At 32.1% G+C, this 17,540-nt stretch overlaps 1 protein-coding gene across 1 annotated transcript; it reads left to right on the top strand.

Moving 5' to 3' along the window:
- Positions 1 to 1,400: 1,400 nt before the first annotated feature.
- Positions 1,401 to 8,148, top strand: LOC127737985 (ER membrane protein complex subunit 5-like). The gene is made up of 4 exons (XM_052248963.1): positions 1,401 to 1,527; positions 4,453 to 4,505; positions 6,176 to 6,279; positions 7,675 to 8,148. The coding sequence occupies exons 1-4, from the start codon at positions 1,455 to 1,457 to the stop codon at positions 7,754 to 7,756; spliced, it is 312 nt and encodes a 103-aa protein (XP_052104923.1). The 5' UTR covers positions 1,401 to 1,454; the 3' UTR covers positions 7,757 to 8,148.
- The last annotated feature ends 9,392 nt before the right edge of the window (positions 8,149 to 17,540 follow it).

The raw sequence follows: 17,540 nt of genomic DNA, 5'->3' as shown, positions 1-17,540 counted from the left end.
CCAAACATGGCATGAATGTTCCTTATGAGGTGATGACTAAGTTTTTTTTACTTTGAAGCTGATCCTTCATCCATGATGGCCGCCAATGGGGGGACTTCCTTTAACATAAGAAATACATACAAATGCTTCTTCTAGAGGTGCACTGAATGGAATGAAACCAAAACATGGCATAAATGTTTCTTATGAGGTGCTGATTAAGTGTTGCTACTTTGTTGCCGATTTACTGTTCAAGATGGCCACTAGGATTTTTTATTAAATTACAGGACCAATATTAAACCAAATTTGGCCTCACTCATTATTAGGGTATCTGTTATGATTTTAATCTATTTTTTCATGATTTCCAAAACCAAAGTAGAATCAGGTGAGCGCCACAGGCTCTTGAGAGCCTCTAGTTATTTTATTTTGTTGTTTTGTTGTATAACGCTCATTATTTGAAAAGAATATGTTAAATTTTGTTGAAAATTTCGCCGAATATTTATGTTGAATTGCTGCTACCAAAAAAATATTTTCTTTTGATCTGCACTGTAGAGTACCAGGAATACAATGTATTTAATATAAAACCACCGAAGACCATATTATCTGCATGCATTTATCTTTATTGATAAATTTTAACAATTTTAAAACAATCAGTAACAGTTATAACAAGATTCAATTCGAACTTCGCATCAAACACCAGTTATATCCTTAATTTTTTACACTATTATTTTCAAGAGCACATATATAGTAAATTTGTCAAAACGAACTTGAGATCAAAGAACCCAAGCTGTGTGCGAAACAAAATCCCTTGTATGTCTTAAATTTATAATTCATAAATCGTTGTTTTTACTCATTCCAAGCTGACTACTTTATTTAAAAAAAATAATACTTTCATTATTAATCAAACAAAGACAATTAATACAAAAATAAGTTAGCTCATAGACATCATAATTATACCTAACCAGCATTCTAAATTACAATCAACAGCCATTAAAATTAATTCTAAATCAAACAAATGTAAGAATGAAGCCCATTAATGCTCAAAAACAAGCCATTAATTTTTAGATATTTCATTTCGAGTATAAATATTTTCTCTAATATTGATCATATAAATATCTGAATATGTTTATTAAACCTTATACCACCATATTAAGTTTTTTTAAAAGTAGGGCGAACTAACCCACGGCGAACGGACTCTATAGGCGAACGGGACCCAGGGCGAACATGTAATCAGGGCAGACGAGTATCTACAACAACCAAACAGAGATTTCAGTAACAATAACATATAACATTTTGTTCTTGTCCTGAAATAGGTTTTCAAAAAATCTCATTTTTTGCGATATTTACATGCATTATTTTTTTTAAGACCATTTTTGTTCATTGTAGTTCATTACTATATGATGCCTTTTTGGTAATTTGTTGAAAGTTTGCATCTCATTTTTGGCACCTCACATGGACTTCCGTTTGTAAAAAATGAAATGAATTTCAGCAAGTTTTGTATTATGCTAGGCCTTCTAGCGATGGCCCATGCGGCATATTCTGCCGCACAACGTAAGTCTATTCAAAGCGAGTGTCGGTGACAAACACTTGTAGTTGGTCAATGTTATGATTCTGTTCAGTTAGAAATTGTCATTGAATTCGTGAATATATTTTTTTTATATAATTTTCATAGTTGTTTTTTCTTTGTCTTTTGTTAACAAACCTTTACTAGTTTAGATGTGTTTGAGAACTTGTTTTACTTTTAACATTATCGATAATAAGAGAGACAGTTGCTACTTAGTGAGCTCCCAAAGGCTATAATTTGGTGTATGTTAGCCTTATTTCGCTAACAGGTTCGGGACAATCATACCTGCCAACTTTTCAAAATTTCCATGGGGGATTTTAAGCGCAAGAGGACCTTATGCTCCTCTAATATTGTCATAAGTGTTCTCAATGTACTACTATAATGTTTGAATGAGTATATATGTTAGACTCAGATCGATGTCCGGTCTCAAATCGACATCCAAATCTGACGTCACATTCTCAAATCAGTGTCCAATATTTTTATCCTTTAATCGATATCCAATTCATGTATGGTGAAAACGACATCTGATCGATTGTAGTTTCTCTAATCGATGTCCAATATCAATAAATAAAACATTATTGCACGTATACATGTAGATGTATAAGACTTTGATTGATTTTGGAACACTCAAATACAAAATAAAAGATGAATTTTGGTCTGTTTGTTTTTTTATAACAACCCAATTTTCAAGCAGTTACAGACTTTCCTTAGAGATTTTTCAACCCGAAATAGGTAACAGATGTATGGATATTCATTTGTATACGGTCAATTTCTATCCGACACAGCATTATTGTTATTAGATTGATCTCTATTTATATCATCTGTATTGTTTGGTCTTTATGTAAAGCTGTTTTAAGAACTTATCGTCTTTATCATGTTTATACATTACAAATCGTAATGACTTAATAGACGTATGAGAACAGAAGGAACAACACAGTCAGTTACATCTCTTCCCAAAGAATCAACAAAATAAAATAAAAGGACTAACATCGATAAATAACCGACATCTTATAACATACAATGTATACATGTATATTAATATTTATCTTGATAGACAAAAATCCAATCGATCTATGCTGTCGAATGTCATTCATATTCATATCGATAAATGACATATGAGTATACGTCAATGAGAAAACAACCCAACGACAAAGAAAACCAAACGACATATAGAGGGCATCATTCAGTCTTCAACAATGGACAAAATAAAGAAGTACATCCAACTGTTTTGAAACTATTATAATTCGGACTCTGTAAGATATTTTTCAACAAATTTCTGAGTTTTACTCCTGGAGTGAAACATATACAAAAGAAATTAGCATTATGTTTTTATGTTTTGCTGTTACACCACTGTTCCAGGTTAGGGGAGAGTTAAGCGCTCACGAACATGTTAAACCCTGCCAAATTCTTTATGTGCCTGTAGTCCAGTGTTGTCGTTGGTTTATGGCTGTCATTTTTGTTTTTTGGAATTGTTTTGTTATAAATATGACCGTAAGTTTTCTAGTTTGAATTGTTTACATTTTTCATGTCGTGGACTTTTATAGACGACTTTACTGTATGGGTTTTTATCATTGTTAAAAGCCATACGGTTTCCTATAATTGCTTACATCCACCTCATTCATTTGTCATTTGAACTCTAGTGGAAAGTTGTCCCATTGGCAATCATACCACATCTACTTATTTTTATATAATCTCTTAAATTTAAAATCTGATATTACCACCTGTATACATCGGTCATTTGATAAAGTTATGACGTCATTGCGGCAAATCCATAAAATGGATGTCGATTAGAGAAGCCAAAAATTGGACGTCCATTAGAGGGGTATAAAATTGGCCGTCGATTTGGAATCTTTTATTGTGATGTCAGATTTGGACATCAATCTGTCTCTTACATATGTGTGCTTAAATAACTTTAAAACTCATTTGAATGCCTGTTTTGAGGTGTTCTGTTTGTACAATGTATAATAAAGAATTTCAAAATTCAGGTCAACACCTCTCATAGGGGATATCCCCTTAAATCGGGATAGTTGGCAGGTCTGGACAATCCATCAGATGGGGAATAGTTCCCCAGTTGAGTAATAGTCCCTATATAGGATTATAAGCGACCACCACTGACAGTAAAACCTTGTCTGGTCCACTAAACAAGCCCCTGTGGATGAGGGATGCTTTTCTAGTGTTGAAAAACTATTTTTTTAATAACGCATTTTATAATTGAAATGTTGTTTTTTTTAATACACATTTTATACTTCAGGGGTCTTGTTAAGGCACGTATTGGTGTCCTGGACGTGCCATTTCATGAACCCTTGTGTCCGTGGAACATGTCCTGATAACACTAGCTGAGTCCTGTAGGCTGTTATCATCAGATTTATCCCTCCTCTATCAAAAAAGTAGCTAAAATCATGCTTCTTGTCAATATTTTTGCCAGAAATTTACTTTCGTTTTTCTTTCTAAGCCCTCAACTGATTTACCTGAGAAGTTTCAAGTCTATGAAAAGTTCTAAAAATTTACAATTTTCAAGACAACTTACTTTTTTTAAAACCCAAAAGGGAGTCTTTCAGACATTTCGCTTAAAAATTGTTTGATGGAATCGTTATTCTAAGCTTACATTGTAAAACAATTATTAATTAACCATTTTTATAGTGTGTCCTCTTTAGTTCATAAGGAATGCAGAATAAGTGTTTTTTGTTTTTAAGTGTACTTTGGAGATTATTTTCCCTACATCCTCAGCCATTTTAATTTATTTTTAAAGGTTTGCATTGATTTCATGTTAAATTGTTGTCATTTAAATTTCAACATTTGTGTTATACTACATCATGTACATGTTGTATCAAAATTATAAACAAAGATTGTTACACAACAATTTATTATGTACAAACAAATGTAGATAATTAATTTAAACTTCTTCATTTTAGATCGCACATATTTACGACTGACAGAACAAGAATTCACTAGTTTACCTTTAGATGTAAGTTAAATGTGTACATGCACATTGTATTTATAGTCATGATAGCACTTGTCACTTAAGATAGATCATAGACATGATAGATGAAATATGAAAAAAAAAATATAGACAACTTGTTTACTGTAAATAAAGTAGTTATTACAGCTTATTAAATTTGTTGCTACACATTTTATTGGTTAATACAACATTGTAAACTGTTTCAAAAATTTTAAGTCAAACTGACCCATGTGCACAAAGAAAAAAATCTTATATGTCCTGCAACAGTCCAAGCCTTTTTCAGAGAAGCAACAGTTTATATATCATGTATATAATCATTTTTACAAAAAATGAGAAATAGATATAATACCTCATAATTCAATTTAATATCAGATTCATTTAACAATGATGTACATAGATAAGAAATGGGCTGTATTTTATGATATTGAGTATTTGTTAAATAATGTTAAAAGATATATTTGGAACTGTAAATGCCATTGAGAATGCAAACAGTCAACACAAATTAGCCAAAATATTTGAAATCTAAAAATTTAGAGGACACCAATGGTGTTGCACAATACAGCTTTTATCAGTGAATAAGTGGGCGGGCCAAACAATATGTTAAAGAAATCAACAGAAATAAATTCAATACTATTTCTATGCTACATTAACAATGATTAATGTCCTAGAAGATGCAGGACTATTGTTTATAATTTCTATACAGAGGATGTAAATTGTAAATCTAATGCAGACATGGAAAACCATGTGATTTTTCATGATTTATATGGAGATACAGAAAAAAAATAGTAAATCAAAATTTTTTTTACCAGCCCTATCAGTCATGTCAGTCAGGGGAATTACTGAAATAAAATCACTTGTTTAAGTAGCAAATTCGAAATTTTGTCACAAATTGTGATTTCGTAGTTTTACCAAAATTTTAAACATATAAGTTTAGATTATATCTTATTATTATAGTAAAATTGAAAAAAATGAACCTTTTGCTTCTTTTAAGTAGCAAGGTTTATGCCTTTGATGCAACCATTTAGCTGTAAATTCTATATTTGTTGAAAAAATGCTATAATGAAGGCTTTACATAATGAACTGATACTTTCTTAACAGATTTTTCGCAACAGTGGGATTATTTTTCCTGTAAACTTCCAAGGTTTCATCTTACAGATTATGTAATAAAATTTAACTGTTCCCGATCAAAATTTCACTGTTCGGGGGTGTTGAAATTAGTGGGGGTAATTAAAATAATAATACTTAAAGAAGTGATTTTAATGGAACAAAATAAAGGTATGATACTTAAGTGATTTTCATTGTCATTATCCCAGATTCAGTACAAGGTCATCACCTGACATGACCGGTCATCCTATCAACACAGATGTTGGTTCTGATAATTTTAGCAACATAATTAGTCCCTGGATCATTAGTATTGTATATTTAAAGATACAATAAAATTAAATCACTTAGTCTAGTGATTTATTTGTACTACTTAAATAGGTGATTATTAAAGAAAGACAACTCTTACTTCCAACATTTGTGGACAAAATGTTACTTGAATCAGTGATTTAGAAATCATTCATTTAAGTAAGTCCCCTGACTGCCTATTCATGCATGTTATTCTTTTATGACAGAAGACAAAATAAACAAGACATATATATTTTTGGACCTTATTTGAAGTTTTTTATTTTCAGATAATTTTACAGTGTTTTGTTGGTTTAATTTTGACCTGTTATGGTGTTGTTCACATATCTGGAATCTTTAAAGAAATTAGAGCAAATGCTGACCTTGATAATAAGTAAGTAAAATGTTGAATTCTCCATAGTTTTATAGAAAAAAATGTCCATTTTCAATTTTTTTCTTAAGGAGTAAGTATTTATCAATGTATTTGTCCTTATATAAACCCACAGCCTATCAAACCCTTAACCTTTAAATTTAGGAAAAATGAAATGCAAATTTGTCGTATATGCCTTTATCATGTTTGTGGAACAGAGAAATGGTTCAAATAGTAATATCACTATTTAGTAAGGAACTTTTAAAATGAAAAAAAACATCAGGATACATGTATGTTGCCTTAATGTACAATGATATAATTATATATAAGCACAAGTTTGTGTTTTACATGCATACAGTTGATTATTCAATGATTTAAGGGCACATGTAAACAAAAGTTTGTATCCAGAAATTTGGTTTTCTGATTATCAAATATTAATTTTTTTTTCTTTACAAAAATGCAACTCCATTAGTGCTGATATTAGTATGAATATGGAAGACAATACATCTTTAACAAAGATATAAAGGAATCCATACCATATAAATATATTTGAAGAGTAAATGCTATTAAAACAGATTACAATAGAAAATATCAACATCAATAAGCTATATATAGATTTCTCAACAGACTTAGATACATGCAATGAATGTCTATAATTGTCTAATTTTCTTGTTGCCAAGCCATTTATATATTCTCTAGCATAATGGCAATTCCCACCTTGGAACTGACACTTTAGGAGCAATACATTTCTCATACAGATACTAGACTTCATATTTGAATGAAATTCCATGTATTTCCACCATATCAACTTTATCAGGGAAATTTGTTTACTAGCTGTACATTGCCATCACATACATGTATACTGATGCATATTCAATTTATCATGTTTATTTAGCCGACTACATGTACTTGTACCATCCTTTTTACTAGAAGTGATAGACCAAGGTCAGGGATACATATGTTTTTATGTAAACAAACTACTGTGGATTCATTATTATTCATTGGATACCAATTTTTGTGGATTTCATGGTTACTTTGGAACCACGAATTTCAATGTCCAACGAATTACAAATTTTCTATAAGAATGTATGTAGACTTTTCAAAACCACAAAATCAAATATTCACAAAATTGAAAGTTTTCCTCAATCCACGAAAATTGGTACCAACGAAAATAAATGAATCCACAGTAGTTAGTGAGAAAATTGTAAATTTTGTGGTAAACAATATTAAGTACAATTGTATTTTTGTCTTCTTTTCTACAAGTACTAAAATTTTGACACTTTGGATATGTTTCGAAGTGAATGAAAAATTAATATAGATAACAAAATTTTAATGCAGCAAATTTTTGGCTTACGAGTTTTGAAGTACTGAAATCTACAGTTTCTCATCCAATAATTCTTGTTTTTGAAACTTTTGCAGATCTTGGGACATGTTAAGTAGTAGACAGTCCATGTATTCATTTAACCACCGTGGTGTAGCTTTATACAGAGACAGAGGATAAATCCAGCATCATACCTACAGAAATCATTCCTTATCCATCGGACAATTTTGAATGAAAGGAGTTAGACTTCCTTTGAAAACGAATAACTTCAGGATGTTGTCAGTTCCCTATGATAAGACTTATTAAGAAATCTAAACTTACTCATTCATGGACTTGTTTATAGTCAGAACTAATATATACTTTTGTAAAGAACAGACTTGAATTTTTATTTTCATTCAAAATCACGGTTATCATATTTGATAGTATAGCTATTTCTGTTTAGATCATTTTTATTGGTCAAAGACTATTGTTATGCTTTGAGCAATACCCCATGTATATGTTGTAAGCATTATTTGTATTAATGTATCTTTCTGTCATGTCTGTGGATAGTAAAATTATACTTTTTACATGTCTATCTTTATTGTTTTTCATACTATTCATGTGAACTAATAGCATCAATTGACATTGTTTTCGTCATTTGGGTATTATTTTCAAAAATCTTTTCAAACACTTTTATTTCAATTAGCCATACAATTTAAAAGTTGATAGAGTGTAATATTTTTTTTGCTTGTCAAAACAGAGGACGAAATTGTTGCCGTGCAGTTTCATTTTTTCAACTGACATTCTTTTCAATAACAAACTTGCTGAACACATCAAATCAAAGGTTGCATGCATATGGATTTAATGAGGTCGAATTATTTTCTTGCAAGTCAATAATGTTTCAGTTAAGTATTGCCGTTATTGCAGCTAATGTCCCTTTAAAATAAGAAAATAAAGATTACAACATTTCAACTGAACAAATATGTCTTGTAAGTCCAGAAAAACACTATTAAAACTAATCTATTTGAAAAAAACAGTTGTATAAGTATTTCCCCTAACTGTCAGTTGAATATATTCTTAGTAAACATGGCAAGTGAAAATGCTTGCATAGAATATGTGCCTTCTAAAAAAAAATACATAGATAATTTGTTGTACTTTATAATAAAACTCACCTGACAATACATAAATAATTTCTTATTTATAATGAAATTTATTCTAATGAATAATAACAATTCTTGGAGGAGGCGAGACATAGGTGTTTCTTTTCCAGCAATATGTTTGTTGATGGTGTCACCACATAATGTAAGGTTTCTAACTACAATATGCTGTAGATTCATTTCAGAATAAGTTCTTAGGATAGTTCCTAGTGAAGCTGCTTTGTCTGAAAAACATCACTTCTTATAACTAAAACTGATAATCATTGGAAAATCACAAGAATTAATAACTTAAGTCACTTTAACCAGCCTCAACAATGATTATATTACATGATACAAAATTTATCACAAATAATGCTCCTTTTTGCGACCAAACACTTGCACATTAGTAAACAATTGAATACAATTTTCTATTCGAATGCCTACTAAATGTTATTCATTTGTAAAGGACGTCCAACACACCATTCCTGCCATGTTTGGTTTAGATTGGCCATGCAGTTTCAAACAAGAAACAGAAATGTGATTTCCCATTTGATTTCCAATAGGAACTACAAAATTTATGTGTCAGCAATGCCACCATGTCTGGCACCCGTTCAACATTAAAAAGGATTGTTTGAAGAGGGTTTCCCAATTGTCAATCCTTTAAAGGAAAATAAATTGTAAGTAGGGGGTCTGGGGGGAGGCAGCTAAATGATCGTAGTCAAATTTTTATTGAAAAAAAATGATACATAAAATTATTTGTAAGCACATGCTTACAATGCTACACTAGTGCTATGCCACTGAAAGTTTCAATCATTATGCCTTGTAGTTTCAGAAAAGAATTTTTTATATTGGCCAGGAAGAATAATAAAAATATAACCCTGGCTTTATTTAATTTCATGATAAAAACATTAAAAAAATGCAATATATATAATAAGTATGATCAATACATTTTAAAATAGTTTAAAAGTTTAAATAGTGGTCCCTTTGACTTGATTACCAGATCACAGTTATTATAATAAATATTTAATAAAATATAAACTGTAAAATATCTACCCTGGAAAAATTGACTAATGAACCATGAAAATAAAGTCAAGATCAGATGATTCCTACCAGACAGATTTGTTCATCTTACAACCTTTCCAGACACTAAATATAATTGACCTTTTTCTTGTAGTGTCTTAGAAACTCAACTAGTCATGAAAACTTAACATTGACTAATGAACCATGAAAATGAAGTCAAGGCTTTATGAACCCTGATAGACAGAACATGTACATTGTACACCTTACTTTCATTCTATACACCAAAATATATGACCGACTGCTTAAGGCATATGTGAAACAGAAAAAATCAAAAGATATATGCACATCCTCTTATCAAGAACAAAATCTGTACCAAATTGTGTTCTAGTCCCATTGGACTACATATTACATATACATATAATAGCCTTTACAGTTATCTCTTGGGGCAACAGGTGAATAATTATACTTGTTTGTTACCTGTGCCAGACAAATTCCTGATTGTCATGCTTCCTCACCACTAGTTGGTTTATAACTGAGTTCAGATGTGACAAGGATTAACTATACCCCACAGAACAAAAGTTTCGTAGGATAAAATGTTTTTGACCCATCCGTCCATCAGTACATCCGTCAGTCCTGTTCTTGTCATCGCAAATCCTCTGAAACCACACAACATAATTTCATGAAACTTTGTAGATGTAAGGACATACTTTGTAGATGTGCATGTCGACAGGAAATTATGATTCAATTTTTTTTCTAGGAATTGTGCCCCTTTTAACTTAGAATTTTCGCCAAAATATATACTACTGCAACAGTTTGTCATCGCAACTCCTCTGAATCCACACAACAGAATTTCATGAAACTTTGTAGATAATAAGGACATACCATGTAGATGTGCATGGCAATACATAGTCCCTTACTAAAAATTCATTGTATTGGAACAAAATTCTAACTTGATCTACAACTTTTCATGGTGTAAACTATATATAACAAATATCAAGTCAATATCTTCAAGCATGACGAAAAAAAAGTGTTGAAAACTGAATATTTAAGTGAATTTTCTAAGTCTAAGGACCATAACTCTGCACAAAATCATCAGACCGGAACAAAATTCTAACTTGATCTGTAACTTGTCATGATAAAACTATATACCAATTTTCAAATCAATATCTTCAAGCATGACGAAAAAAGGTGCGTAAAACTGATTATTTGAGTGAATTTTCTAAGTTCAAGGACCATAACTCTGCACAAAATCATCAGACCTGAACAAAATTAGAACTTGATCTGTAACTTGTCATGATAAAACAATACACTAAAGATCAAATCAATATCTTCAAGCATGAAGAAAAAAAGTGTGGAAAACTGATTTGCCAGACTGATGGATGGACAGACGGACGGACAGTGTGCAAACTTAAAGTCCCCTTTGACTTCGTTGGTAGGGGACTAATTATGATTAAATTTTTTTCTATGAGTTATGCCCTTTGAACTTAGAATTATGGCCTAAATATACTACTGCAACTGTTTGTCATCACAACTTCTCTGAATCTTCACAGTAGAATTTCATGAAACTTTGTAGATAATAAGGACATACTATGTGGATGTGCATATTGACAGGAAATTATGATTCAAAATTTGTTCTAGGAGTTATGCCCCTTTGAACTTAGAATTTCTGCCTAAATATACTACTGCAACAGTTTGCCATCGCAACTCCTCTGAAACCACAATATGTAGATGTGCATATCCACAAGATATTTTTATCAATTGACTTTTGTAGGAGTTACGAGTCTTTGAACTTAAGAATCTGGTGAGATTCTGTTTACCCAATGATAATGTGAGGGTGTGGGGTATGTGAGCATGCTCACAAAGGTTCTTTAATCATAAAATGGAAAGAGTAATCTTCAATAATGTATTACAGATCATTACATGTAATAAATGTACATATCAATGAGTTAAGCTGTGCCATTAAAATTCATCTTTGAAGTTTGCATACATTTACCAGAGACATTAAAAATTCTTGATTTCTTTACATAGACAGCCACTTGCTAAAAGATAGATTCAAAGTTTTACCTATGAGATGAATATAAAGATCTACCTCCTGTACACCATAAATTTCAGAACATGTATTAATTGAGAGTAAAGGAGTAGGAGTATTAAAACCTTTTTATAGCCCAAGAAAATAAAGGCTTTTAAATGATTTCAAATTTGCACATAATGTTTGCAAATGCATACAATTAATGTAAATAAAATAAAATGCTCCGCTGGGCGCAGCTTGATACGACCGCAGAGGTCGAACCCTGAACTGTTGGGGCAAGTATGGCCACAACATTCAAGCTTGATACAGCACTGAATTTGGATTGTGATTAATTATTTGACACAGCATAGGTTTCTGACACAGAATGAATGTGGTCTAAGAGCCTTCCCTTCGTGTTACAATGTATGGTGCCTTGCAGTACAATTTCAGAGAGATCCGTACACTTGAACACAAGTTATTGTCTGGAAACTAGAAAAATGCATGTTTTTTTTTCCCTTTTTGGCCCCAACTTCCTAAACGTTTAGGGCAATTTACCCCCAAACTCAAACCCAGCTTTCCCTTTGTGATATGGAACCTTGTTGTACAATTTCATAAAGATCCATACACTTACACAAAAGTTATTGTCCTGAAACTAGAAAAATGCTTGTTTTTTTGCCCCTTTTTGGCTCCTAATTCCTAAAATTTTGAGGCAGTTACCCCCAAAATCAATCCCTGCCTTCCCTTTGTGGTAAAGTACCTTGCAGTACAATTTCAGAGAGATCCATACACTTGAACACAAGTTATTGTCTGGAAACTAGAAAAATGCTTATTTTTGGCCCCCTTTTGGCCCCTTATTCCTAAACGTTTTGAGCAATTACCCCCAAACTCAATTCCAGCTTTCCCTTTGTGATATGGAACCTTGTAGTACAATTTCAGAAAGATCCATACACTTACACACAAGTTATTGTCATGAAACTAGAAAAATGTTTGTTTTTTTGCCCCCTAATTCCTAAAATTTTGAGGCAATTACCCCCAACATCAATCCCAGCCTTTCCTTTAGTGGTATGGTACCTTGCAGTACAATTTCAGAGATATCCATACACTTGAACACAAGTTATTGTCTGGAAACTAGAAAAATGCTTATTTTTGGCCCTCTTTTGGCCCCTTATTCCTAAACGATTTGGGCAATTACCCCCAAACTCAATTCCAGCTTTCCCTTTGTGATATGGAACCCTGTAGTACAATTTCAGAAAGATCCATACACTTGCACACAAGTTATTGTCATGAAACTAGAAAAATGCTTGTTTTTTGCCCCTTTTTTGGTCCCTTATTCCTAAAATTTTGAGGCAATTACCCCCAAAATCAATCCCAGCATTCCTTTTCTTCGGAGCTTATGTTTTATACTTGTATTTGCACATACCGACTCTAAATAAAGCATTATAACTTTGTGGTACAATGTCAGAGAGATCCATACACTAACACACAAGTCATGTCTGGAAGTTACAAAAATGCTTATTTTTGGTCCCTTTTTGACCCCTAATTCCTTAACAGTTGGTACCATAACCCCCAAAATCAATCCCAACCTCCTTTTTGTGGTATTGAACTTTGTGGTAAAATTTCATAGAGATCCATTCATTTAAACTAAAGTTAGAGTGCGAAAACCAATGTGTCTTCGGACGACGACGACGACGACGACGCCATCGTCATACCAATATACGACCACAAAAATTTTTTTGTGGCCGTATAAAAACACAAAATTCTCTTATGGCTGTGGTTTGTTATATATTTCTTGCATGAATAGATATTTCTCGTATCACACTGCACAGAGTCTTAAAATGTCTGACGTTAAAGTTTGACACCTGGAAAAGGACACATGATGTCATACTGGCATGTGCAAAAGACTAGATCAACAATTCACGGAATTTTTAATTTAACACAAAGAGAGTGTTAACCATAAGAGAAATAGGTTTAACAACTTGTGAGAATTGGATATCAATTGATATCAAATCTCGTTATTTAATTTAAATAGTAATAATAGCAAGCTTTTAAAGTCCTTGACATGACAAATGAAGAACAACTGTAAAGAAGATAAGGCTACATATTACACATAACAGATGTACAAAAATCCGTCAGCATTCATACCAATACGTATAGACTTTTTACGCTCACAAAAATTATTTATGATCAGATAAACAAGGTGAAAACATTAAGGTGCCTGCTTCCTAAATTCAGACTTGTGATAACTTATTACAGTTTGACCTATGAAAAAGATAGAGGACAAATTTTGTCTATTAAAGATCAAATGTTGACCTTTAATCCTATCTAGTTTTATTAAGTTGTTGGATTGCTGTCTCAATAAGAAATATCCTACATCGCCTTACTTTATTTGGTGGGATGATTATATATACACTTCCTTGTATCAATTTATTATATAGTAGGTTAGCAATACCATAGAATCATTCATTTTCCTGGGTACCAATTTTCGTGGATTAAGGAAAACTAACATTTTTGTGGATATTCCATTTTGTGGTTTTGCCAAAGTCTGCTAGATACAAACCTATAGAAAATTTGTAATTCATTGAACATTTAAATTCCAGGTTCACTTGCACCTACGAAATCCACAAAAATTGGTAAAATAATGAATAATAATGAATCCACAATATTCACATTTAAAATGAACTGTTGACACAGAGATATGTCTTGCCTGTATTTAAAATTGATAGTATAATGAAATTAAAATGGCAATACTTTAACCTGTAAACTATGCAAAACATTCATAGACAAGCATTCTGAGAGTATTGCATGGCAATACATAGTCCCCTATCAGTTAAAAATTTATTGTATTTGAACAAAATACTAACTTGATCTATAACTTGTCATGGTGTACCGTTAAATTCGTTAAATAAGCTGCTTTTTTTTTCTCTGTCTTTGTTCCCGCGTGTTATATTCAGGTGCCCTTTATGTATGTATTATTTCTGTGTTTCAGGGCAAGCTTGAAAAAAAATATATCTGGATTTTTTTTATGGAGATCGTCAGATTGTCAAGTGCTTGCAGTGACTTGATAAATTGTTCATATTTTGTTATGAATAAATATATTTACTTTATTGTTAAACTATATAACAAATATTGTATCAATATCTTCAAGCATGACGAAAAAATAGTGTTGAAAACTGATTATTTGCTTGACTTTTCTAAGTTTGAGGACCATAACTCTGCAAAATAATCATCCTAACCAAACAAAATTCAAACTTGATCTATAACTTGTCATGGTGAAACTATATACCAAATATCAAATCTGTATCTTCAAGCATAACAAAAAAAGAATGCGGTAAACTGATTATTTGCTTGAATTTTCTAAGTCAAAGGACCATAACTCTGCACAAAATCATCAGACCGGTACAAAATTCAAACTTGATCTGTAACTGGTCATGAAAAAAATATATACCAAATATCAAATCTATATCATCAAGCACAAAAAAAAAGTGTGGAAAACTGGTTTGCGGGACTGACGGATGAACGGAGAGACAGACGGACGGAGTGCAAACTTAGTTCCCTTTGACTTTGTTGCTAGGGGACTTAAAATGAACCCCGAGTGAGCGGGCCCAAATCTTAGTGGAAATTAGATATGCCAATGCTAATACAACTGCATACCAAATGCCATTGACTTATTATAAGTGGTTTCCTTTAAACTGACCTCAACTCAAACTATAACATGAAAAATACCACATCTCCTTATTTTTATATGCAAGTTTCTGAGTCAATGAACCATGACTGACGGGTGTGGCCATAAAATCTCCATGGAAATGAGACTTGCAAATGCTAATACCACTGCATACCAAGTATCATTGACTTACCATGAGTGGTTCATTTTAAACTGACCTAATCACAACCTTTAAAATGTAGACTAAGCAAAAGTTTTAAAGTCAAAGAACCATGACTGAGGGGGCAGGGCCAAATAATCTCCATGAAAAGAGGGGGCAGGGCCAAAAAATCTCCATGGAAATGAGATGTGCTAATGCTAATACAGCTGCATACCAAATATCACTGACCTACAACTAGCTGTTCCCCTTAAACAGACTTAATCACAAACTAATACATAACTAACATGGCCGCCACCACTGGTAACACCACGTCTGTAGTCTCCACTCCTAAACATTGTTGAGACAAGACAAAAACTTAATAAACAGTTATCACAGAGATATGTCTCGCTTTTTTGTAATATTGATTATGCAAATATTGAAATTAAAATGGCAATACTTAACAAGTTAGGCTAATATTCAAAGTCAATGAATCATGACTGAGGTACATGTCTAAACCTAGACCGAATTATCTGTCGTTCAAAAGCTTTTTTTTTTTGGATGGTGCTTTTGTGAATCTCCATGTAAATGAGATGTGCTAATGCTAATACAACTGCATACCAAATATCATTGACTTATTATAAGTTGTTCCCTTTAAACAAACTTAAACACAAACATTAACTTGTAAACTATGTAAAAGTTTCAAAGTCAATGAACCATGAAGAGGGGGTGGAGCTGTATAATCTCCATGGAAATGATACTTACAAATGCCAATAAATTTGCATACAAAATATCATTGACTTAACATTAGCAGTTCATCTTAAACTGATCTTATCACAAACTAATACATGTAAACCAAGCAAAAGTTTCAAAGTAAATAGGCCATGACTGAGGGGATGGGGCCAAATATTCTCCATTGAAATGAGAGGTGCTAATGCTTATACAACTGAATACCAATTAACATTGGCCTACCACTAATGGTTCCCCTTGAACTGACCTAATCACAAACTAATACGTGTTAACTAAGCAAAATTTTCTAAGTCAATAGACCATGACTAAGGGGGCTGAGCCAAATAATCTCCATGGAAATGAGATATGCCAATGCTTATACAACTGCATACCAAATATCATTGACCTACCACTAATGGTTCCTCATAAACTGACCTAATCACAAACTAATACATGTAAAATAAGCAAAAGTTTCAAAGTCAATAGACCATGACTGAGGGGGCAGGGCCAAATAATCTCCATGGAAATGAGATGTGCCAATGCTAATACAACTGTATACCAAATATGATTGACCTACAACTTGTGGTTCACCACAAACTAGACCTAATCACAAACTAATACATTGTTGATGCCGCTGCCGCCAGAAACAGCATACCTATGTCTCGCTTTTTGACTCCGTCAAGCAAGACAAAAACCAGTGAACTACAAAAGTATGGGTAAAAAGACCTTCAATTAGTCTTTCCATGGTACATCTGAATATATGCTATATAGTATCAAAGAACTTGGTGTATATGTTGTGTACAAGATGTAAGTTTGTACAAATTATAATTTGTACAGGGTTTTTGTACAAGTTATAAGTTTTTTGACATGCACCTTTTTGCACCAGGTGATCAAAGTTTATCTTCTAAAATTTATCAGCTTAATGTCTTAAATTCAAATTTATATACTTCAAGCTAACATTTAGTGATATTCTCCTTGTCCTAAAACTGGAAATAAGGACACCTGAATGGTTTAAATTCTATTTATATTTGTCTCCTTATACCCAAGTCATATCCATAAAAACGGACAATGAGAGTACTTTGTCAGTCAACCTCGGTTTCTTTGTGGTGAACTAAAAAAGTAAACTTTCACAAAACAAACTTTCTACTTAAAAAAGATATTGAAGGATTCATACAAAATAGAGTCAATGTAAGACTGATTGCTTAGGAGGAAAGTCACGAGACCATGTTTGAAGATTAGCGTAAAAGGGTTGTAATGTTATATACAAAGGCTAAAAACAAAACAAAAACAGGAAA

Source organism: Mytilus californianus, unplaced genomic scaffold (assembly GCF_021869535.1).
Source record: "Mytilus californianus isolate M0D057914Y unplaced genomic scaffold, xbMytCali1.0.p SCAF_4, whole genome shotgun sequence".
NCBI lineage: Eukaryota > Metazoa > Mollusca > Bivalvia > Mytilida > Mytilidae > Mytilus > Mytilus californianus.
This window is presented reverse-complemented; position numbering and strand designations above follow the sequence as displayed.